At 33.7% G+C, this 26,214-nt stretch overlaps 1 protein-coding gene across 1 annotated transcript in view; it reads left to right on the forward strand.

Annotated features, from left to right (window-relative positions):
• The first annotated feature begins 341 nt into the window (after positions 1 to 341).
• The window catches only part of HAO1 (hydroxyacid oxidase 1), a 74,926-nt gene continuing 49,053 nt past the window's right edge, over positions 342 to 26,214 (forward strand). Inside the window, exons 1-2 of the mRNA XM_003758199.3 lie at positions 342 to 518; positions 24,054 to 24,205. Coding sequence (XP_003758247.1) covers positions 382 to 518; positions 24,054 to 24,205 — 289 coding nt within the window. The 5' untranslated portion in view covers positions 342 to 381. The remainder of the gene's footprint in view (positions 519 to 24,053; positions 24,206 to 26,214) is intronic.

A 26,214-nucleotide genomic window follows, 5' to 3' on the forward strand; every position in this document is an offset into this window, starting at 1 on the left:
ATCCAAAGATATGACTTCAATGGCAGACATATCATCTGAAGTGGCAGGTAGGTAGTGGCAGCTAAGATATATATACACACATCTATCTATCTATCTATCTATCTATCTATCTATCTATGTGTGTTTTGGCTGACTACAAGTCCCTAGCTTTCTATGATAGATACATGCAAAACGTATATAATTTGGGCATAGATATTCTTTTGGAGACTGGGATTTCAAAGTCTAGGTGGCCTATTGGTCGTTTGTTTGTGTACTTTTTGTGAATAACATATTCCTGAAGTGAACTTTGGAAATGTGTCATATTAATGATTTACAAATAAAGGGACCATCAGTGTAAAAAAAGCAAAGCAAAAAGACTGTGAACTACCAAGAACCTGAAAAATGTTTTCCAGGCCAGTTTGTATTGATGATTTTGAAAAATATGCACAATCAGTTCTTCAAAAGTCCATTTATGATTATTATCGATCTGGTGCTAATGATCAAGAAACTTTAGCTGATAATATTGCTGCATTTTCAAGGTAAGGCAATTAAAAAATATATGCTTCTGTTATGAGGTTGATAGTTTCTAAATATACTTTCTGATTATGTGCATGTATGTTGATACATGTCTGTGTGTTTTTTGTCCGGCGATTTAGGTGTATATAAAATTTGAGTGAAGTGGACCTTAAAAATACTACTTCAATGAATCTATTATCTTGTTGATATGGGTACCCTCTGGAGGAATATATCCTAAAATCTATCCATATTGCCCATTCTATAGGCCTCTTGTTAAATGTTTTAAAATACTGGGTTTATAAATAATTTCATACTATATGTTTTTAAGTCTACAGAATCAAGGGATTTAAATTACTACAATCCCCAAGTTTTCCTGTGTTGCTTAATGTACCTGTTGCCTATCCAGGTGGTAGTATTTGCCTCACATGGAAGAGTCAAAACTTTATATTTGACTTTATGTGAACATAGCAACAAATTCAGATAAGCATATTTTTTCTATTTTCTTTCACTTGTGACAGTGCTTTTCTCCTTTACCCATGCTTTTTGAGAAGCCTCTGGAGATCACATCTTCATTTTGCTTTCTGCCTAGGCATATCTAACACTTCAGATTTTAATTTATGTAAGTAGGCTCAATCTTTAATCTTTGAGACATTTCAACTTTTCTCCAAAATGTTTCCTTTTTATTTCTAAAAGTGCTGGTTCTCTTGATATTTTCTTTTTCTTTTTCAAAGATAGTTGGCAGGATGACTTGTATCTTTTCATCATAAAGATAAATATTGAAGAACAGGGAAATGACTCCTTATAATCTGTGCAATTACATGGAATTGATACTTTTCCTCTAGCCATCGAATCACTGTCATTCAGTTTTAGAAATAAGGGAATAGAGAATTAAATGTTCTACACTATGCATGTTACTATCAACAATGATATTGTCCTATATAGAGAGATAGTATATTCGTTGTATCGACAATTGTCACATTGTCATTGTCACAGTATCTCACTATATCCTTGATGATGAAAAATTAATGAATGAACAAATAAGTGCTTATTGAGTATTATGCGCAAGGTTGGATGTTCAGTAATTTTCCAGTCATGTCCAACTTTTTGTGACACCATTTGGAGTTTTCTTGGCAAAGATACTAATGTGGCAGAAGGAAATGGCAAATCCTTCTTCAGTTCATTTTATTGATGAGAAACTGAGGCAAACAGGCTTAAATGATCTGCCCAGCTAGAAAAGTATCAGAGACCAGATTTGACTTCCCCAAGAGCAGTCTTTTATTTTAATTCAACAGTATTTTATTTTTCCAATTACATATAAAAATAGTTTTCAACATTAATTTTTGTAAGATTTTGAGTTCCAATGTTTTTTTTTCTCCTTTCCTCCTTTTAAGCTTCCCCTGTCCCCAAGGCATCAATCAATCTGATATAGATTATACATGTACAATCATTTTAAACATGTTTCTATATTATTTATGTTGCAAAAATAAAATTGGAACAAAAGGGAAAAACCACAAGAAATAAAAGCAAGCAAACAAAAGAAAGGTGAGAGTAGTGTGCATCAATTAGCATTCAGTATCTGTAGATCTCTCTTTGGATACCAGATGGCATTTTCTATCTCAAATCTATTGGAATTGTCCTGAATCACTAAGAAGAGCCAAGCTTTTCATAGTTGATCATCACATTTTTATTTACTTTAAATTTTCAATAGTATTTTATTTTCCAAATACATGTAAAGATAGTTTTCAGCATTCATTTTTGTTAGACTTTGTGTTGCAGATTTTTCTTGCTTCCTCCCTTACCTTCCCTCACCACAAGACATCAAACAATCCAATATAGATTAAATATGTACAACTTTTTTTGGTTTATTTATTTATTTTCAATACACATTGTGTTATGAATGTATTGAGAGAGAAAAATCAGAATAAAAGGGAAAAGCCATGGGAGAGATTAAAAAAAAAATAGAAAAAAGAAGTGAACATGGCTTGTGTTGATTTACATTCGATTTTCATAGTTCTTTTTCTGGATACTGATGACATTTTTTATCCAAAGTCTATTGGGATTGCCTTGGATCACTGAATCACCAAGAAGAACCAAGTCTTTCATAATTGGTCATTGCACATTTTTGCTGTCATTGTGTAAAATGTATTCCTGGTTCTGTACTCAACATCAACAGTTTATAAAAAAATCTTTCCAGGTCTTTCTAAAATCGACTTGTTTATCATTTTTTACAGAACAATAATATTCCATTACCTTCATATACCACAACTTGTTCAGCCGTTCCTGATTGATGGGCATCTACTCATTTTCCAATTCTTTGCTACCACAAAAATTGCTGTTACAATGTTTTTGCACATGTGGGTCCTTTCCCCTCCTTTATAATTTTCTTGGGATACAGACGCAGTAATTCTACTGCTGGCTCCAAGTATGTTCAGTTTTATAGACTTTTAAATATAGTTCCAGATTGCTTTCTGGAATGGTTGGATCATTTCATACCACCACCAACAATGTATTAGTGTCCCAGTTTTCCCATATCCCCTCCAACATTTATCTTTATCTTTTCCTGTCATTTTAGCTTATCTGAGAGTTATGAGGTGGTATCTCAGAGTTGTTTTAATTTGTATTTCTCTAATCAATAGTGATTTACAGCATTTTTCACATGAATATAGATGGCTTTAATTTCATCATCTGAAAATGATCTGCTCATATCCTTTGACCATTTACTAACTGGGGAATGACCTGTATTCTTATAAATTTGACACAGCTCTTTATATATTTTAGAAATGAAATCTTGAAATGAAAAAAAAAAGATGTCTCCTATCAGAAAAACTGGGTATAAAAGATTTTCCCCAGTTTTGTATTGCCCCTTTAATCATGTTTGTGTCGGTTTTGTTTGTGCAAACCCTTTTTAATATAATGTAATCAAAATTGTCCTTTTTTCCATTCATAATATTCTCTAACTCTTCTTTGGTCAGAAATTCTGCCCTTCTCCAAAGATCTGCTACGTAGATTACCCCTTGGTCTCCTAATTTGCTTATGGTATTCCCTATATGTCCAAATCATGTACCCATTTTAACTTTATTTTTGTATGAAATATGAGATGTAGGTCTATGCCAAGTTTCTGACATATTATTTTACAGTTTTCCTGTAAAAACTAAGCTAAAGCTGTTAATTATTTGCAGTAGATTTTTTGGATGATTTTCTAGGATTCTTTATATCATGATATCATCTGCAAAGAAAGATAGCTTTGTTTCCTCATTGCCTATTAGAATTCCTTTAATTTATTTTCTTTTTTTTTATTGCTAAAGTCAATAAAACTAAGAGTTGGTTTTATGAAAAAATAACATCAAAATAGATAAACCTTTGATGAATTTGATTAGAAAAAGGAAAGGGAAAAAATCACCAGCACCAAAAATGAAAAGGGTGAACTTGCCACCAATGAAAAAATAAAATAAAGCAATAATTAGGATCTATTTTGCCCAACTGTATGGCATCATGTCTGACAATCTAACTGAAATATTTACAAAACTACAAATTGCTCAGATTAACAGAAGAAATAAACTACTTAATAGTCCCATTTTGGAAAAAAAAATTGAACGTCATTAATGAACTCCTTAAGAAAAAATCTCCAGGGCCAGATGGATTCGAAAGTGAATTCTACCAAACATTTAAAGGACAATTCCAATACTATGTAAACTATTTTTAAAAATAGGTATAGAAGGAGTTCTGCCAATTTTCTTCTATAATTCAAATGTGATACTGATACCTAAACCAGGAAAAGTCAAAATAAAGGAAAAAAAATTACAGCTCAATCTTTCTAATGAATATTGATGCAAACTTTATAAATAAAATATTAGTAAAGAGACTATAGCAATTTATCAACAGGATAATACACCAGAACCAAGTGGGATTTATACTAGGAATATAGATCTGGTGAAATATGAGGAAAACTAATACCACAATCAACCATATCAAGAACAAAAGCAACAGAAATCATATCATAATCTCAATAGATGCAGAAAAATATTTGACAAAATATAGCACCCATTCCTATTAAAAATGCTAAAGAGCATAGAGATAAGTTTTCCTTAACATAATAAGCACTATCTATCTAAAATCTACAGCAAGCATTATTTGTAATGGAGAGAAGCTGGACATATTCCCAATAAAATCAGGGGAGAAACAAGGATTCCCATTATCACCACTAATATTCAACATTGTGCTAGCAATGTTCAATAGTTTTCTTAGTTTCAATTTCATTAATCTCTCCTTTGAGTTTCATAATTTCTAATTTGTTATTTAATGGCACTTTTTATTTATTTCTTTTTTTAGTTCTTTTTAGTTGCATGTCCAATTCATTGATCTCCTCTTTCTCTATTTTATTCATGTAACTATTTAGAGATATAAAGTTTTCCCTTACAACTGCTTTGACTGCATCTTATAGGTTTTGGTATGTTGTATCATAATTGTCATTCTCTTGGATATAATTATGGATTGTTTTTGTGATTTGTTGTTTGACCCACTCATTCTTTAGAATTAAATTATTTAATTTCCAATTGGCCCTTTCCCTGGCCAACTTTAAATTTTTCTGGTCCTTTATTGAATATAGTTTTTAATTGTGTTATGGTTTGAAAAGAAAACATTTATATTTCTGCTGTTCTGCATTTGATTGTGAGGTTTTTAGACCCTAATACATGGTTAATTTTTGTGTAACTGCCATGTGCTGCCAAAAAATTGTATTCCTGTCTGTCTCTATTCAAATTTCTCCAGAGGTCTATCATATCTAGCTTTTCTTTGATCCTATTAACCTCTCTAATTTCTTTCTTGTTTATTTTGTGGTTAGATTTTTCTGATTCTGAGAGAGGAAGGTTGAAGTTTCCCACTAATATAATTTTGCTGTCTACTTCTTCCTATAACTAGCTTAATATCTTCTCTTAGAATTTGTATGCTCTACTACTTGTTACATATATATTTAATAGCATTAATTCTTCATTGTTTATGGTGCCCTTTATCAAGATGTACTTTCCTTCCTTATTTCTTTTAATTAGATCTATTTTTAGTTTTGCTTTATTTTAAATCAGAATTGCTACCTCTGCTTTTTATACTTTAGCTGAAGCATAGTAAATTCTGTTCTAGCCTTTTACCTTTACTCTATATATCTCTTTGTGTCAAATGTGTTTCTTTTCTTTTTTTTTTAATAGCCTTTTATTTACAGGATATATACATGGGTAACTTTACAGCATTAACAATTGCCAAACCTTTTGTTCCAATTTTTCACCTCTTACCCCCCCACCCCCTCCCCTAGATGGCAGGATGACCAGTAGATGTTAAATATATTAAAATATAAATTAGATACACAATAAGTATACATGACCAAAACATTATTTTGCTGTACAAAAAGAATCAGACTCTGAAATATTGTACAATTAGCTTGTGAAGGAAATCAAAAATGCAGGTGTGCATAAATATAGGGATTGGGAATTCAATGTAATGGTTTTTAGTCATCTCCCAGAGTTCTTTTTCTGGGCATAGCTAGTTCAGTTCATTACTGCTCCATTAAGAAATGATTTGGTTGATCTCGTTGCTGAGGATGGCCTGATCCATCAGAACTGGTCATCATCTAGTATTGTTGTTGAAGTATATAATGATCTCCTGGTCCTGCTCATTTCACTCAGCATCAGTTCGTGTAAGTCTCTCCAGGCCTTTCTGAAATCATCCTGTTGGTCATTTCTTACAGAACAGTAATATTCCATAATTTTCATATACCACAATTTATTCAGCCATTCTCCAACTGATGGACATCCATTCAGTTTCCAGTTTCTAGCCACTACAAAAAGGGCTGCCACAAACATTCGTGCACATACAGGTCCCTTTCCCTTCTTTATAATCTCTTTGGGATATAATCCCAGTAGTAACACTGCTGGATCAAAGGGTATGCACAGTTTGATAACTTTTTGAGCATAGTTCCAAACTACTCTCCAAAATGGTTGGATTCGTTCACAACTCCACCAACAATGCATCAATGTCCCAGTTTTCCCGCATCCCCTCCAACAATCATCATTATTTTTTCCTGTCATCTTAGCCAATCTGACAGGTGTGTAGTGGTATCTTAGAGTTGTCTTAATTTGCATTTCTCTGATTAATAATGACTTGGAGCATCTTTTCATATGACTAGAAATAGTTTCAATTTCTTCATCTGAGAATTGTCTGTTCATATCCTTTGACCATTTTTCAATTGGAGAATGGCTTGATTTTTTATAAATTAGAGTTAATTCTCTATATATTTTGGAAATGAGGCCTTTATCAGAACCTTTGACTGTAAAAATATTTTCCCAGTTTATTGCTTCCCTTCTAATCTTGTCTGCATTAGTTTTGTTTGTACAAAAACTTTTCAGTTTGGTATAATCGAAATTTTCTATTTTGTGATCAGTAATGATCTCTAGTTCTGCTTTGGTCATAAAGACCTTCCCCTTCCACAGGTCTGAGAGGTAAACTATCCTATGTTCCTCTAATTTATTAATAATTTCATTCTTTATGCCTAGGTCATGAACCCATTTTGACCTTATCTTGGTGTACGGCGTTAAGTATGGATCAATGCCTAGTTTCTGCCATATTAGTTTCCAATTTTCCCAGCAATTTTTATCAAACAGTAAGTTCTTATCCCAAAAGCTGGGATCTTTGGGTTTGTCAAAGACTAGGTTGCTATATTTGTTGACTGTTTTATCCCTTGAACCTAATCTATTCCACTGATCAACTAATCTATTCCTTAGCCAATACCAAATAGTTTTGGTAACTGCTGCTCTATAATATAATTTTAGATCTGGTACAGCTAAGCCACCTTCATTTGATTTTTTTTTCATTAATTCCCTTGAAATTCTTGACCTTTTGTTTTTCCATATGAACTTTGTTGTTATTTTTTCTAGGTCATTAAAATAGTTTTTTGGGAGTCTGATTGGTATAGCGCTAAATAAATAGATTAGTTTAGGTAATATTGTCATCTTTATTATATTTGCTCGCCCTATCCAAGAGCATTTAATATTTTTCCAATTGGTTAGATCAGACTTAATTTGTGTGAAAAGTGGTCTGTAATTTTGCTCATAAAGTTTCTGATTTTCCCTTGGCAGATAGATTCCTAAATATTTTATATTATCAGTAGTTACTTTAAATGGAATTTCTCTTTGTAACTCTGACTGTTGGATTTTGTTAGTGATATATAAGAATGCTGATGATTTATGTGGGTTTATTTTATAACCAGCAACTTTGCTAAAGTCGTGGATTATTTCTAATAACTTTTTAGCAGAATCTCTGGGGTTCTCTAAGTATACCATCATGTCATCGGCAAAGAGTGATAATTTGGTTTCCTCATTGCCTATTCTTATTCCTTTAATCTCTTTCTCAGCTCTTATTGCTATAGCTAGCATTTCTAATACAATATTAAATAGTAGCGGTGATAGTGGGCAACCTTGTTTCACTCCAGATCTTATTGGGAATGGTTGCAGTTTGTCTCTATTACATATGATGCTTACTAATGGTTTTAAATAGATGCTGCTGATTGTAGGATTGTGTTTTTTTAATCCACTCTGCTGTTTGCTTCCATTTTATGGGAGAGTTTGTAATGTCCTGGTTAGCTTACTGGAGGGCCTTTGGACTAGCCTTAGTTGCAGTAGAATAATCACCAAGAGAATAGTCACGGATAAAGTCTAAAGTCTTTATTCTTTTCTTCACAGTCTGTCTCCTTTACCTGGGGCCACAGGCTAGTTTTCTGGTGGCCCTGCAGAATGGATCTTGGTTTCAGTGCAGGAGGCAGGGGAGAGCTGCCAGGACTGTCTCTATCTTGAAGTCTGTCCCCCCTCTCAGATTTCTTAGCTCTTATATATGCTATTATAAGTACATTATTGCAGGTGTCAATCTTGTAGAATAGGTATCAACTTGAATTATACTAAGTACTAGAGAATCATTATCTTAATTCTCCTGAGTTGTTTTAGGATTAAATCAATTAAATCAATCATACTGAACCAGAGAACGCACATGCTAAATCAGATAACCATTGTCTTATCAATTCCACTGAGTTAACACCTTGTTGTAGGATTAAAACAATCATACAGAGTTCCTGCCCTTTACAAGAGTTCATCCCATTTACATTCACAGTTATGGTTACTAGTTCTGTATTTCCCTCTATCCTATTTTCTCCCCCCTTTTAACTTTTATTCTGTCCATGCTTTCTTTAGCAGTATTTTGGATTCTTTTTTTGATCCACCCTACTCACTGCCTTATCTTTTTACACCCCTCCTTCTCTTACCATTTTTTCTAGTGCTTCTGCCCTCCCTCATATACAGCCCCTCCATTTTCTCCCCTTTGTCTTGTCCTACTTTTTACAGGGTTAGGTAAATTTTTATACCCAACTGAATGACTTATTCCATCTTTGAGCCAAAACTGATGAGATCAAGCTTCAGACAATGCTCAGCCCACTCCTTTCTTTCATTTCATTGTAATAGGCTTTTTCTGCTTCTTTATGTGATCTAATTGTTCCCATTAAAATTCCCCTTTCTTCTTCTTCCAGTATAGTCCTCTTTCTACCCCTTAATGACTTTTTCTTTAATATCATCACGAGTCCATTTGCAACCACACTCTGTGTCCATGTGCTGACCCCATTCATTTGCCCCAGTACCAGATACATTTCTCAAGAGTTACAGATATAATTTTACCATCTAGGGATATAAACAATTTAACTTTAAATGATTTGTTTTTCACCTGTTTGTCTTTCTACACTTTTTAGTCCTGTGATTGAAGATTAAATGTTTTATTTAGTTCTATTTTTTTTAAATAGAAATGAAAGTCTCTTACTTTATTGAAGATTCATTGCTCTTTGGGCCTGAGATCAATTCATATTACTCTTTGAGATTTCCTTTGTGGACATTTTGTTCTCATCTGAGTAGGTGTTTTGCTCTTCCCTAGTAGCTTTCTATGGTCAAGGTTCTTTTCTGTTCTTGTCCATTTTCTTTCCTTTTCTTCTGATGTTTTCCTCTTTTTTTTATGCTTTTAAGGTTGAGCTCTGCTACTGGAATAAAGGGGGAGCTGTTTCAAACTTCCTGTGCAGCTTTGAGCTTTGGCTTTGAGTACAGGGTTTCCTTGTGTTTGCAGTGGTTTGCTGTATCTGCTCTTTCCAGGAAACAGACTGGTTTCCCAGCATTTGTCTTGTGAGCTGGGACTGAGGACAATTCTAATGTTTTGCTCTGCTTCTGAGCCAGGATTGAGGGTCTCAGTTGCTGATGTCCTATGATTAAAAGCCTCTCATTGGCTTTCCCAGACTCTGTCTGAGCTGTGCTGAAAGCTCCTTTCACCTCAGTGAGAATGACCTTGCTTGAAGTTTTCCAATCTATCTTGAGCTGGAGAGTGATTTCATTCTGTCACTTTGTCCAGAGGCTTGGTTTCATGTAGTTTTTGAGTGAAATTGGGAGATTGAGCTGCTTCTTGGCTTCCCTCCATCATCTTGGCTCTCTCCCTGAAGTCAAGTTAATCATTTCTTATCCAGTGGCTTCTTAATTTGTCAAAGCTGATAAGGTCTTCCTCTTGTTAAGGGGAAGGAGATATGGTTAATCTAAAACCTGAGAGTTTTCCTTTTCCCATTCCCCCAGGTAATTCTTCCTCAAATATGTATGGATAAGACAAACACCATATTATCTGGAATTTTTATATGCAATTCTTTTAAACATATCTTTTCATATTTGTCATGTTGTGCAAGAAAAATCAAACCAAAAGGGAAATAACCATGAGAAAGAAAAAACAAGCATAGAAACAAACAAAAATGATAATGATGACCATACTATATTTTGATCCACATTCAGTCTTTATAGTTCTCTCTCTGGATGGGGATGGCATTTTTCCATACCGAGTCTATTAGAAATGCCTTGAATCATCACATTGTTGAGAAGAGCCAAGTCCATCAAACTTGATTATTGTGTAATTTTGTTGTTACTATGTATAATGCTTTCTTGGTTCTGCTTCACTCAGCATCAGTTCATTAAATCTTTCTAGGTTTTATGAAATGAGCCTGCTTATCATTTCTTATAGAACAATAATAGTCCATTACATTCATATACTTATTCATCCATCCACCAATTAATAAACTTCCACGGTTTTCAATTACTTGCCATCATGAAAAGGAGCTGCTACAAACTCATGTGGGTCCTTTCCCCTATTTTCTTTGAGATACAGACTCAGTAGTGCTACTGTGGATAGTTTTATAGACTTTTGGGGAGAGTTCAAAATTGTTCTCCAGAATGGCTGCACCAGTTCACAACTCCAACAACAGTGCATTAGTAGTCTAGTTTTCCCATATCTCCTCCAACATTTATTCTTATCTTTTCAGGTCATCTTAGCCAACTTGATAGGTGTGAGGTGATATTTTAGAGTTTTAATTTTTATTTCTCTAATAAATAGTGATTTAGAGCATTTTTCATATGACTATAGATTTCTTCTTTAATTTCTTCATCTGAAAATTGTCCATATCTTTGACCATTTGCCAATTGGGGAATTATTTTTTATTCTTATAAATTTGACTCAATTTGAAGAAGAGTCTTCCTAACTTCAAGCTTGGTACTCCATACACTCACTATGCTATTTAGCTCCCCATATGTGCCAGATACTTGGAAAGTAAAAGGAGAAATAATATTATTAAAAAATAAGAACTTTCTTGTTGGCTTATTCTAAAAACCTGGGGCAAAAGTTTCTGTTTGTAAAATACTAAGAATTTTATTCTTACCCTCAGCATCCTTTTCTTAGGAGATAAAGTGTTTTGGTGAACTTCAAAAATATCATCATCCTTATCATAATTTACTATTTAAGTTTTTATTATTTATAAGGTAAATTTACATTTTCATTTTTATTTCATTAAAATTTCATTTCATTCATCAAAATTAATTTCATTATAAATGGACATTTATTATTTGTAAGGTAAAATTATCTAAACTATTTATACATAGAGAGCGTTTCTTTAGGAATTGAATCAGGGCCATTATCATTGTAATATTTGCTTAGTTACTCTCCTACTAATTTCCACTCATCTTGATCTAATTCTTTTTCCTTAGAGAACTAAGGAGATGTATATTGTAATGTTTCTAAAAGTAGAAAGCTCTGCTCCCAAGTTACAATCAAATCTTTGTTTTTTTGCGAGTTTAAGCTTTCAACACATTTTCCTTGAGGTGGAAAAGAAGGCTGTTTTCTAAACATCTGTCCCATTTCAGCTGAAACACTGCTTTACTGAAACTGCTTTAGCCCTTAACAACGTTTCCTTCTTGTCTATTTTTTGTATTTACCCTAATTTCTGGGTCCACTGAACTCCGGATAAGAGATTTTTCCACTGAAATCAGGATGTATCAGTCTGGACTGCTGATTGTTAATCCTTAGTCCCTGTTTGGGTGCCAAAATGTAATGTTCTTGGTTGGTTTCCTGAAGGTCTTGGAGCAGCCTTCATTTCAGTACAGTAATCACCACAACAATAGCCAGGTGTTAAAGTCTAAATCCTTTATTATCTCCTTCACAATTTAGTTTCCTTGCCTGGGGCCCAGCTAGCTTTCTTGAGAGTCTTTCAGATGGCCTTGGTCTCAGTGGGAGAAGAGCAGAAGACCAGCCACCATAGTGGTGTGAGATGAAGATGAATGAATCTGGCTCTCAGTCCCTGCTGGCTGTTATATACTCTATTATAATTACATTACTATAGGTGTGAATCTTGTGGAACTATATTAAATACTAAGTACATGTACTTATTAATCACCTATGCTAAACTAGATAACCATTGTCATATTAATTCTACTTAGTTAGTACCTTGTAAGAATCCTTGTTTTAAGTACAAGAGTTCTGGCCCATAAGATTTTCTGACTCCTGCAACAGAGCTTTTTCCCATTATATTAGTATATTGTGTCACTTGGTGCTAATCCTATCTGTTCCTTAAGCTCAGTGTAATTTTGAGTTCCTTAAGCTCATTCACTTAAGTTCCCTCAATTTCTGCTTTCTCTTCTGTAAAATAGAGGAATTGTATCAAATAGCCATTGAAATCCCTTGTACTTCTGGGTCCATGATCCTGTGTCCCTTCTGCGTACAACTTCTTGCTCATCTCAGTTATAATACTATATGAAAGAACGAGGATGACTTTTTTATTGCACTATAAACAAAGCTTTTGAGCATGCAGGCAGGGTACTATGGATTTTCCCCAAGATCCTGCCCCAAGTAAAACTCAGATTCATTTTTCTGATTGTTCAGGGTTGGTTTTCTTCTAGATAACATGTAGATTTATTGATGGCAACGAGTATTAAAGAGCTTTTAACTTTTAGGTAACATTTGCATTGGAAACAATTCCCTAACTTGAATAAGAAATTATAAAAATGGGACTTTCTAGTATTATGGATTTCAAAAGGATTTGAGAGAGGACAACAAAATTTTTGGAGTCTCTTAGATTGAATTATGGAATAAGCTAATTATTCTGTATGCACAGTCTTACCAGGAGTTGTAACATGTTGTCTCAAAAGTACCACAGGTTCCTTTAATCACTACAAAGGTAACATAAGGAAATTAATATGATGAGGGATAGGGTAGATAAAGGTATTTAAATTAGTTATATTCAAACCAATGAAGTAGCTTATTATGCACAGTAGCATTCTCTCCCTTTATCCCACCCTCTAAACAAGTAACTCTTTTTAAGGCTTCAGAGAATTAGATACTGTTGGTGGTGGTGGTGACCAGGGAGAAGTGTGGACTCATGATTTTTCAAGTGAAACATTTCAGAATTCTTGTCTTTTGGCCAGTCTACTACAGTGTACTTAGTGGAATTGTTTTGCTCCTACTCATCTCTATGAATGCTGGGAAAAAAAAAATTAGAATGTGTCTCAAGAATTAGATAGAAGTAAACAGTGTTGAAGATCCTGCTTTTGATTGTACTATTCACTCTCCTAACTAAAGAGCCTTTCCTTATGGCTTACAGCTCTTATTAGAATGTGAGATGTTTGAGGAGTTTAAAAATTCCAATTCCAAGTACTTTTATTTATTAATCTTATTATCTACCCTTTAAATTCCTTTGGTTATCTTGGGCTACTTTGCAATGTTGGCATGTAATGCTTTAGAAGACTATCAGTTTATATGCCCTGTACTTTCATGATATGATATACAAAATAAATACTTAATATGTTATTTTTCATTAATTCATATATGTATTCTCTAGTTTTAGATGAATTTTTGTTTATTAAGCAAAAAAAAATAAACAAAACAAAACAAATTCTTCACACTGAAGTTTATTCAGATAGAGATTTTTCTTTCTCCTTTAGCTTTAAGCAATGTTGGTGATCAGAGAATATAGTCCATAGTCTGACATCTAAGACTTTTTTTAGGTCCTTATAAACCTTATAAAATATCTGATTACCCTTGTTTTTCTTAACATATATTTAAAAATAACTGACCATAAAGGATTAAAAATGTATTTTCTATCAGCATTAGATCTATTTAAAGTGATGGTTTCTATAAAATCAATATGCAATTTCCTCATTTTAAATTTCAAATTAAAATCAGAAAAAAATCTTAGATAGCCAAAAGCAAGAATCTCCACCATGAACACTGCAAAAGCATTCAAAAAGAAGGGAATGTGTCTTAGTAGTACAGAGGGGCCTTCAACTGTCATAGCTTTTGCTTATACATTCAGAAAGAAACATTTAGGTCACTCTCATGGCTCTCCAGCCACAGGTCATTCCCTCTTATTGTTTGGGACACCCTCCTAGTCTAGTTTCAGTCCAGACACCAAAGACAATATGGATAAGGATGTTTGATTTTTATCTGCAAACTCATAGCAACATGGTCTTAAAGTCAGAGACCCACAGAAGGCAAATATCAGGTTTTAGCATTTGCATCACATTCCCTTTGTGCTACACTTAGGACTAATGGTAATTTATTGCTATGGCACATTAATGCTGACAAAGTGCTCTTTTCAATCATCACTCTCCTGAGTCTTTTGTGGCATTCTCAGAACTGAAGTGTCATTGATGGAAGGTAATTCTAGAAGGTAGGCATTTAAGAATATAGCCTATGGCTATAAAGAATTATGAAACTCTTTCCTACCACATTACCTGGTGTCTTTTGCAGTGGATATGGTTTTCTCATTCTTCTAAATAACAGGTGAGTAGGAGAAAAACTCTCTTAAGTTATTACTCAAAAGGTGATTTGAACTTATGCTGTGATATTTTCAGTATTTTTCTCACTTAGATACCATCGAAATATGTGACTAGATGATCCCCAAAGTTGAGCCCCTTGCTGAGCCCTTTGCTTTCTAGCTTTGTGCCAGCAAGAAAAGTGACTTGTCTACTATTTAAAAACAAATTCAAATGGAAAGATGTTTCACAATCTCTATCTTTGTATTCTTTCCAAAGTTAAGATATAGTTAGGTTCAATATGGGTGGTAACAATGCATTTAGAAAGCTCAAATAACTCTTCTAGAACAATAGGGTGCTGTTAAATATCTTATTGATACAATATAAGTGTTCTTTACTCAGATTTAAAAATTTTCAATTACATACACCTTTACTTTTATGTCATTGTCTACGATTTAAATTCCTTTATTGATATTAGTTGCTTTGTAATGTTGCCATATTATTTTTGAAACATTGTTCTCTAAAATAGAGCTTCTAAAATTTTTTCCACTTGTGATACTTTTTTGCCCAAGAAATCATTATGTGATAGTGGGTATATGGGTTTATAAAATATATATTCAAGTCAAACATTTTCTGATAACAAATCATAATTTTGTAATTCCCACATATAGATATGAGATCCCATATCAGGTTATGAACCACAGTTTAAGAAGCTGGGACTTAAAAGACCACTGGACATTGATCCTAATTTTGGCTTAGTTATGTTGAACAAGTTATTTAACTGGGACTTAGTTTCCTGATCTGAAAATATTTGATTTAAATACTTTCTAATGTTCCATCCATCTCAATTTATTTCATGAAACTAGACAAAGTAATCCAAAATAGAATCAGAAAATTCATTAAAAGTTGTTTCATCTGCCATTTTCCATCTGATTACCACCTGAAGAGGTCAGGACCAAAGTGTGTGTTGGGATGCCTGACTGGAAACCCTGACTCTATACTACATGGAGAAATGATGGAAAGAATACATCCATCTCAGGATATGAGGAAAATGAGTGGGTGACAGGAGTACCAGAAGGCTAATGCCAGGAATAATATAGTGCATAGCTCTCTATATGAAAAATTCCCCCAAATCAGCCATTACCATAAGGGACAAGAGAATAAGTCTTGTCACTCAGCTGAATGTTCAGTTAGAGACATACAAGAAGGACTTTGGCTAAGTAGGATCAGATCAGAAATAATAGACAAACGAGAAAATCATAGGAGCATAGATTTAAAGGGGAAGGAATATTCGAGGTTATTCTGTCCAACTTTTGTCCCATTTTTTTTTTTACTGAGGAAATTAAGCAATGAGAGGTCAAGTGACTTATCTAGAATCACAGAATTAATAAGTGTTTGAGAGTGATTTGACCCTAGGTCATTCTGACTGAACGTATCCAATGGTCAAAGGCATAAGGTCCATGAGGCACAGAGATATATGCAAATATTTTATGATTATATATTTATATATACACACATTGTATATAGTTTAATAACTGAAATCTAAACCAAAACTATTGGAACAATGGGTATCTATCACTCACACACAGTGGGCAGAAGAGAAACAGAGACACAGAGAGAGAGAGAGAAAGAGAGAGAGAGAGAGAGAGAGAGAGAGAGAGAGAGAGAGAGAGAGAGAGAGAGAGAGAGAGAGAGAGAGAGAGAAAGAGAGAGAGAGAGAGAGAATTACAAAATAAGAAATTATGTTTCAGTCCTCTGAGTGTCTTTAAGTGCTGGGAAATGGTGTGTAAAATAGAGCTAGTATTAATTATGCTTCTCTATTTTACTCAAAGAAAGGGAGTCTTGATTATTTTAGACAGTATTGGACTGCATCTCCAACTATGAAACAACTCATTCTTTGCTTCATTTATGAGATCAAACAAATCCTACAACTGACTCAAGAAGAAGCATTTAATATGTCCTATATAGTTATTTATTGCATGTCTATATGCAATATCTACAGTTACCATTTTTGGTTCAACACTCAAAATATTGTGAAGACTCTTAATAGTCATTAAAGTATATATACATGTCTGTATAGTCTTTAGAAGTTGAGAGGTTAAACAACTTGTCCAAATTCATATGGGCAACATGTGCCACAGAAAGGAATTGAGCTCATACCAGACTTTACTTTTTAGACCATTGATCTTAGCACCCTTTAAAAGACTATGTGTTGCAGAGCAGATAGATGATCTGAACTGATAGAGGGAATTTTCTCACTGGGAACTTTTTACACTATTAAAATTCAAGAGACAGTACAAAAAAATGAAAGGAACTTTTTCCCCTATCCTGTGACGTTTATTTTTCTTATTCTGCGTTTTAATTCATTTATCTGAAACCATTTGGTCCATTCATTGATGGAATCATGTTCCATCATGTTCAGGAAGGGAAATGAAGTGTTTGTGAAGAGTAGGTGCTCACATGTTTATTAGTGGAACAGTCCCACCCAGTGGCCAAGGGCTTCATTAAATCCAATGTAAAAAGACATTACTGTATCTAAGAATTGTGAAATGTTAGAACTGGCAAGGGACTAGAGAATGTTGAGTTCAGTCACCTCATTTTATAGATGAGAAAAGTAGGGATCAGAGAAATGAAGTAGTGATTTGTATGAGATCATTCAGCTATTTTGGGCAGAGCTGCAAATAGAATTCAAATTTACTGATCTCTGGTCCAGTACACTTTCCACTAACCTACACTATCCTTGAAATGGAGTTACATTTCTCTCCCGTCCTTCCAAAAATTTAATCTTCAACATGAACATTCAGGTATCCTCACACCAACAAACATATACAGCACCTTTTCTCCAGATTCATATAAAGGCTTTCATTATTTCATAGTCCCCTATGGAAATAGTAAGTTCATTTGAGAGCTTGGTGTGTCTCATCTTCTGTGATGCTTTTTCTTCATTATTCTGATGATAAAGTCACAGATAATTTGCCTTAAAATATATATTTCTCTCTGACTCTCTAAAATAAATTCCAAATAATTTTGTTGCAGAGACCACTCAAGGGGAAAACCTCTCATAGATAGAACATTCAAGTTGACAAAAGATTGAAATTACAATACTCTAAAAATTTGCAAAAGAAAAAATAGAATAAAATTAAAGGTGAGGAAGAATTAGATTATAATAGGATCTTTATCCTGAATTTAAGACCATGTTAGCATCAATTCTCTTCCTATTCTTTCTCCATTTCATTCTATCTTCCCCTTCTATCTTCCCTGAAGAAGGCACCACATTCCCCTGAAAGGCAATAGACTGTTGTCTATTAGAAGAAGAGTGGTTCATTTTTAAGAGGCTAGAAGTCAAAGGAGATGATTTCAAAATGCTTCCTATGAAGAACAACTTCATAAAATTTGGACTCTATTGTTTCAAAGGGGTGAGTTTCTCATCTTTGATGAACAAATGGAGACTTGATGAGCCCTTGTTGGGGATAGTTTAAGGGAGATTAATGAGTCTGAACTAGATTACCTGTGAGGTTTAACTCAAACATTCTATGATTCTATTGATAACTGTATTAGGATGGAATACATTTGAGATTTTTCTGAATGCTGTCTTTTATAAAAAGCTGGCAGAATTTAAAAAAAATGTTGAAATTAAGTATCTTGACCTTTTGTAGTGTGTTATAGTCAAAAGAGCACTGAATTTAGGGTCAGAAGACATGGACTTTAGTTTTTAAGCTCTTATTTTACTGATTGTGGGACTTTGGACAAGTTAAAAAAACTGTAAATCTGTTTATTGTAAAATAGGAATATCAATACTGTAATGATTATGTTACAGGATTGTTTTGAGGATAAAATCAATCAATGAACAATGAATAAACATTTGTTAAGCACCTATCATATGTCAGGTATTGTAAATGGAAGTTATTTGACCTGAGTTCAAATTCTGTTTTACTTTTTCTGTTATCCTGGACAAGTCAATTGGCATCAGCTTCCTTATCTGTAAAACGGATATACTATTAAGATGGGGTTAATATGAAGATCACATGAAAGATCATATCTAAAGTGCTTTATAAATCTTTTTTGTTTTGCTTTACAAATCTTAAAGCACTTTGGAAATGTTCATTATTGTTTATTATCAATAGCAGCTTAGTTAGTTCCTTATAACACTTGACAGTTTCCAAAGTGTTTTCCTCAAAACAACTTCACTAGATATGTCATGAGTATTTTATTGATAGCACTTCATTAATGAAGAATGGAAGCAGTTCATAGTCATGTAGCTTGTGAATTTTGGAAATCTGGATCAAACTCAGGCTTCCAACTTTTGACTCTAAACCCAATATTCTTTCTAGTGCATTCTGCTACTTTTCAAAAACAAAGAAAAATCATCAAATTCAAAATCAATCTATTAATTGCCTACTAAGTGCTAGACACTTGACTAGATACTTGGTTATACTATTAGAAAGAATGAAACAATCCTTTCCTATAGGGAACTTACTTTCCAATAAGAAGGACATTATGTCTCTATATGAATGTCCACATCATAAATGTAAAGTTAATACAAAATACAAGGTAGTGAATAACAGATCATCTGGAAAGAAGGGCACCAGCAGTTGGGAGGGGATCAGAAAAGTCTTCATCCAGAAGATAGTATTTGGGTGGCATTTTAAAGGAATTGATTGACTATGAAAAGGTGGGAGAAAGAAACACATGCTTAGCTTAAAAGATTTATAATGCAAAAGTACTGAAATGGAAGATGAGTGCCTTGGTGAAAAATAGAGGACAGTTTAGCTGGATCACAGAGTGCCAGAGAGATAATAATTTTATTTTCTTTTTGATGATTGATTACTTTTTTTAATTATAGCTTTTTATTTACAAAACATATACATGGGTAAGTTTTCAACATTGACCTTTGCAAAACCTTCTGTTCTAAAATTTCCCATTCTTCCCCCTCACCTGCTCCCCTAGATGGCAAGTAGTCCAATACATGTTAAATATGTTAAAATATATGTTAAATCCAATATATGTATACAGATTTATACAGTTATCTTGTTACACAAGAAAAATTGGATCAAGAAAAAAAAAGAGGTAATTTTCAAAGAGGCTAAAAAGGTATATTGGGACCAATTTGTTTAAGGCTTTATAAGCCAAAGAGTTTATATTTTATCATAGGGATTATAGAAAACCGTTGTAGTTGGTTAAGTATGGGAATTGTCCTATCTGTACTACATACTACTTTGACTGTAGTATGTAGAATATGTTGGATTTGTGGGAGACTTGATAGAGGAAAACTATTTGTTCTTATTATTGAGTTGAGTCTCATTCTTTATGACTTTGTGTTTTTGTATTTCATGGCAAAGACACGGGAGTGGTTTGCTATTTCCTTCTTTATCTCATTTTACAACTGAAGAAACTGAGACAAACAGGTCCAGGATCAAAACAGCTAGTAAGTATCTGAAATAGGTTTGAACTCAAATCTTCCTGACTCAGGCCTGATGCTCTATCTACTGTGCCACCTAATGACCAATAAAGAAGTTGTTGCAATAAATAATCTAGGCAAGAGGTGATGAGAGCCTGAGATATGTGTTAGTTGTGTGAGTATTGAGGAAAGGTCAAACATAAGACATGTTGTGAAGGTAGAAACAACAAGATCTGGCAATTGATTGGATATGCAAAGTGAAAGAGATGGAGTTGAGAATTATACCTCGATTATAAAACTAGGAGATTGGAAAGATGGATAGAAACAGATCAGTCTGGAATGATGGATAGAAATGAGTACATTTGGAAGAGGGAAGGAGGGTTTGGGGCAAAGATGTTAAGCTCCTACTATGTGTAAGGCACCAAAAAAGTACCCAGCATAGTAATTAGAGAGCAAGCCTTAAGGGTCAGTAAACCTAGGTTCTTAAGTTCTCTGTTTCTGACACATACTAGATATGTGAGCAAGAAGTCATTCAGACAACTCTGAATTCTCTAAGTTAACAGATGAATTGTTACTACTTTGGTGGAGGAAGATTAAAAGGGAGGCCTGCATATTGATGAAATTGTGGATCTGGAATCTTCTTGAAATTTTCCCTCCTAATTAAAAAAAAATAGACACTTGACTAGATACTTGGTTATACTATTAGAAAGAAAATACAAGATATGCTGAAAAATGGTATAAATACAAATGTTCTGATTACTATTGTTATTGCAGAAATTTGAAAAGGGAATCAGTCTGTGTTCCAGGCATTGTGCTAAATGCTTTTACAAATATTATCTCATTTTAACTTCACAAAAATCTTGCAAAGTAGGTGCACTTATTATCCCCATTTTACAGTTAAGGAAATTGAGACAGAGTGACATGTTCAGGATCCACAGCTAGTTTCAGAGATTGGATTTAGATTCAGTTCCTCCTAGTTCTGGGCTCAGCGCTCTCTCTACATACTTCACCTCCAGCTACCTCTTTATGCTTAAGTTTTAGTAGTGAAGATGAACTTGTGGATAAAAATATATAAGCAACTTATTCTCTAATTGAATTCCAAATCCTCAAATGATGGACGCAGATGTAAGTTTGAAGTCTTCTTACAAAACCTTTTTTCCGATTTCCCCTGCCATAGAAAACCACAGAAAAGACAATATTTGGTTTGTTTTGTCCTTTCTCTCTCTCTCTTTTTTAAAATAGCATTTTATTTTTTCCAAATAAATGAAAAGATAGTTTTCAACATTCACCTTTGCAAAATCTTGTATTCCAGATTTTTTTTTCCCTCTCTACCCCTTCCCCAAGACAGCAAGCAATCGGCTATAGGTTAACATGTGCAATTTTTCTATTGTTTTGTTTTCTTTAAAAGGATTCACTTTGGTTATGATAAAAACATAAGAAACATAGGACAACCTCCCCTCCCGCCACAATCACACAACAGGATCATTCCTGAGCCCCTAAATTCCCACTTCCTATAATTACACAGGACCTTAGATATTCTGGCTTCAAGTATCACATAATGTAATTGAAGATTGCTTCCATTCTCAGTTTACACAGTTTTTATATTTAGCAGTAATGTACTAGAAGATTCATAGGTCTGGATTGTTTCTTGGTGCATGTGGCTTCCTGCTGTGTTAATCTGTTTAGTAGTAAAAAGGATGTGTTCCATAGGTTTGCTATTGTCCCCATCAAGTTTCTGTCACCATTTTATTGTCTCCATCTGGTGTTGACTCTTTGGTGTTTGTAGTTCCTTTAACAGTCTCATGTGTACCTTATTGTCTCTGTCTTTTCTTCTCACAGTCTGTGTTCTTTCTTCAGTCCAGAAAATTCCATTTTTTTTTTGGTGTGCACACCCTAATCATCTCTGGATGAAGATGGAAAGATTTAACAAATGATTTCCTTGCATACCTTTGCATACTAGTATCCATATATACATATTTAAATACACACACATATATATTTATACATCTATATATTCATACTTATATGAACATGTTTATCAAATCTTTTTTTTGCCTCTTTCCCCTTTATTTGATTTAGTTTTTGCTCCTGACCCTAATCCTTCCTTAAAAAAACTAAAACTGGATTTTTTTTGTGTTTTGTTTTTATATTGGTTACATTACCCTCCATATTCATCGTTCTTTCCCTTCTAGAGCACCATCCTAATTAACAAAGAAACTATTACAAGAAAAAAAAAACTAAAAGAAAAATGAGACAAAGAGTAAGTAGAAGGGAAAATTGGTAAAAAAAAAAAGATCACTCAGTTGAACAGTCTGAAAATGTATATATTTTCCCATATAAATTTTAAAGGAAAAAAAGCATATTATAATTCAAAAAGAATCAAGAACAGCTAATATAGAAACACAAAAATCTCATTCAAATTAATGTAATAAACCAAAGGTCCATTGGAAAAAATGATGAAAATTTATGGGAAATAGTATGAAAGCAATAATGATTTGCACACAGGTGAGGAATAATACAAAAAGTAGCTTTGAGAATCTATAACCAAAGCAGATTGGAGGAGCCAAGAAGGCAGAGTTCAGCCAGGAAATGCTTGAGTTTTCTCAGTTTTCCTCAATAACTACATGAAACCAAGTCTCTGAACAGAATCTGATAGAATGAAACCACTCTCCAATTCAAGATAAATTAGAAGGACTTCAAGAAAGATCAGTGTCACTGAAGTCCTTCTGTAAGCAGGACATTAAACAAAAGAATCCCCTGTACTCAAAGCCAAGGCTCAAAAATGATGCAAGAAGCTGGGACAGTACTCCCTCTACCCCAGGAGCAAGCTTAACCTTAAAAGTTACAAAATAGGAAAAAAAAGAATGGAAGAAAATGAGCACAAAACTGAAAAGAATCTTGATTATAGAAAGCTACTATGGTGACAGGGAAGACCAAAACACCAACTCAAGAGAGGACAAAATGTCTACATAGGAAATCTCAAAGGATGATATGAAGTGGTCTCAAACTCAAATAGACTTCTTGAAAGCACTCAGAAAGGATTTTAAAAGGCAAATGAGAGAGGTAGGAGAGTGTATATCCAAATCAATTCACATTGATTGGTATTGGGAGAAGGAAGGTATTGGGAGAAGTTTGATGTTCTACTTTCTAGCCCTCTGAGCAGAAGGGAGAGGATCCTTATAGGTGATGATATCTATCAAGGCTTGAATTAGCAGCATGAAATGAACTTAATCTGGGAGGGTGTCTTGTTCTGTGAAGTTGAAACTAGTCAAAGGAGCATATGAAAAGTGAAGATATATATACATATATATGCTTATATATACATATTAAGTTCATGCAAAGTCGTTTTCATTCTTCACTATGCACTGCAGAGCATCAATTCACAGTGGTCTGAAGAAAGTCAATTAATCAAGAAGAATTATATTAAGCCTTTGCCATGAATGAGGCATTATGCTGAGTGTTAGGGATGCAAAAAAACGGGAAAATTATGATCCTTATTCTTAAGGTGCTTACATTTTAAAGGGAAAGACAACAGGAAAACCAAATTGTACATCCAAGATACGTAGATATAGATGGATATTGATATTTGCATATGTATTTATCTATCTTCTATATGTGGAAATTAGTCCTTGAGGGAAGAAACACTATTGGGAAAGATAAAAATCTAAAAAAATAATAGGATTTGATCTAAGTTTTGAAGGAGTACAAAAAGATTGAGGATCAGAATAAGGAAGGAGAGCATTCCAATTATATATGGACTGGGCCAATCTTAAAATTTATTGAGGAAAATAAAGTGTAAGAAGATTAGAAAGGTAGAAAAGGTTCAATTATGAACTTTAGATATTAATTCTAAGATTTTAGATTTGATCCTGTAGGCAGAGGAATGTTATTAATTCCTTAAGTGCAACAGTGGAATAATCATAATCATAATAATGATAATAATAATAATATCATCTTTATTATTAACTTTAAAGTCACCTAAAATCCTCTTCCGCCCATAAATCCACTCTTGTTTTGTGTTTTATTTCTTTCAGATTGAAACTTTATCCCCGGATGCTTCGCAATGTTGTTAAAGTAGACCTGACCACCTCTGTTTTGGGACAAAGGATTAGCATGCCCATATGTGTTGCATCCACAGCTATGCAACGCATGGCTCATGTGGATGGGGAGATTGCTACTGTGAGAGGTAAACAGGACTTCTTGTTGGGGAAAAGGAGACAAATGTTATGATTTTAATTAAGGGATTCATGAATGTTTGCTCTAGTTTCTGCCCATGACTCCTCTTTATGTGCAGATAGCTTTTATTCACATCAGAACTGTTTACTTGTGCAGTATTGGTGAGAAATTCAATCCATGTTATAAAGCATTTATTATTAAGGACTGAAATAATAATTTCCCTGGTTGTGCTTCCTACAATTATACAAGTTCCTACAACTATATTTATGGTGCAAGGCTGGGGGACATGCACTCAACAGTAAAGTTTTACAGACTTCTTTAGAAACAAATGTTAACTATTAACAACTGCAGACTTATGAGGAATCTGAAGAGAAGGGACCAGTGTTGATGCACAAGGAACTCTCTCATCTAGCCTAGATAGTTTAAAAAGTAATAAAAAAAATGGTATATGGAAGGAAACACATGACTGTTGATGTATATAAGATTAATATAAAAATATGACATAATCCTCTAAAAATAATACCAGGAATCTGACAGCTAAGAACAAGAAAAAGTTGCATATACAACAATATATTTATTCATGTAATTACAGTGCTTTCATATAATGCTTTAAGTTTTACAAACTGCTTTACAAATGTCTCATTTTATCCTTACAACAACCATAGGAGTTATGCTATTATTATAGCATCCATTTCATATGAGGAATCTGAGATAGACAGAGGTTAAATGACTTCCTAGGGTCTCACAGCTAGTCAGTTTTCAAAGTAGAATTTTAACTCGAATCTTCCTGACTCCAAGGCCAACACTGTATCCACTACTCCACAATGTATTTTTGGTTTCTTATTTGTTTTCTTATTTTTTTTTTGGTTCCATTAAAGAAAGGAAGGGTATTGAGTTGACAAGCATAACTGCTCAATACTATTTTATTTATTTTTCGTTTTCCCATTACTCAAATGATTTCCTGAAAGATGATGTTTAGGCTCTTTTTTTCCCATCATGGTTTTTAAAAAGTCCAAGTCTCTCCTAGATCTATTTTCCAGGTCAATTGTTTTTTCAATGAGATATTTCACATATCTTCTATTTTTTCTATCTTTTTTTTTTTTTTGCTTTTCTTTGACTGATTCTTGAAGTCTCATTGAGTCATTCACTTCCATTTGTTCAATTCTAATTTTTAGTGGATTATTTTCTTCAGTTACCCTTTTTTTTTTTTTAGCTTCTTTTGTATTTGGGCAAATGAATTTTTAAATGAGTTGATTCATTGCATTTTTTTCATTTTTCATTTCACAAATTCTGTTTTTCAATGAATTGATTTCTTTTTCATATCTATTTTGTAAGGAGTTGTATGCTTTTTCCATTTCATCAAATCTATTGTGTAAGAAGTTTTCTTCAAATAATTTCTGTTTTTTCCATATCCTCTTGCAAAGATCTCATTTACTTTCCCCATTTTTCTTCTAATTCTCTTTTAAGATACTTTTGAATATTCCAAGAGAGCCTTGTGAAATGAGGACCAGCTTATATCACCCTTTGGGGCTTCATCTGTAGCTGATTTGCCTATAGGAACTTCAGAACTTTGAAGTCTGTTCTCTCTCTCCATAAAAGCTGTCTTTGATCAGAGTTCTTTTTGCTTTTTTCCTCATTTTTTAAGGGTTGAGGTCTGCTCTTAAGGCAAATAGGCGACAGCTGCTTTAGTTTGCCTTAGGGCAGTTCTGCTGATTGCCTTCTGGTGCTGGATAACTGAAGCCAGGTTCCTCATTCTTCTGGGACTCAGTGACTTTCAATTTGCCTTTTGAATTGACTTTTGGGTGTCTTGCAGCAAATCTGCTAAACCACCAGCTTGCAACCAGGGCAAAGCAGCCTTAGAGCCTCACAGTAGATTCTCTGGTCCATGGATGTCATATGCCAAAGTGCCTTGGCTCCCCACACTAGCTTCCTGCTCTGGGGCCTGTGTTGTGGTCTGGGCTTGGCAGCCTCTCCCCTTGCCGGATTAAAAGAGACCTTTCCTGAAGTTCTTCCAAAGTA

Source organism: Sarcophilus harrisii, chromosome 2 (genome assembly GCF_902635505.1).
Source record: "Sarcophilus harrisii chromosome 2, mSarHar1.11, whole genome shotgun sequence".
NCBI classification, from domain to species: Eukaryota; Metazoa; Chordata; class Mammalia; order Dasyuromorphia; family Dasyuridae; genus Sarcophilus; species Sarcophilus harrisii.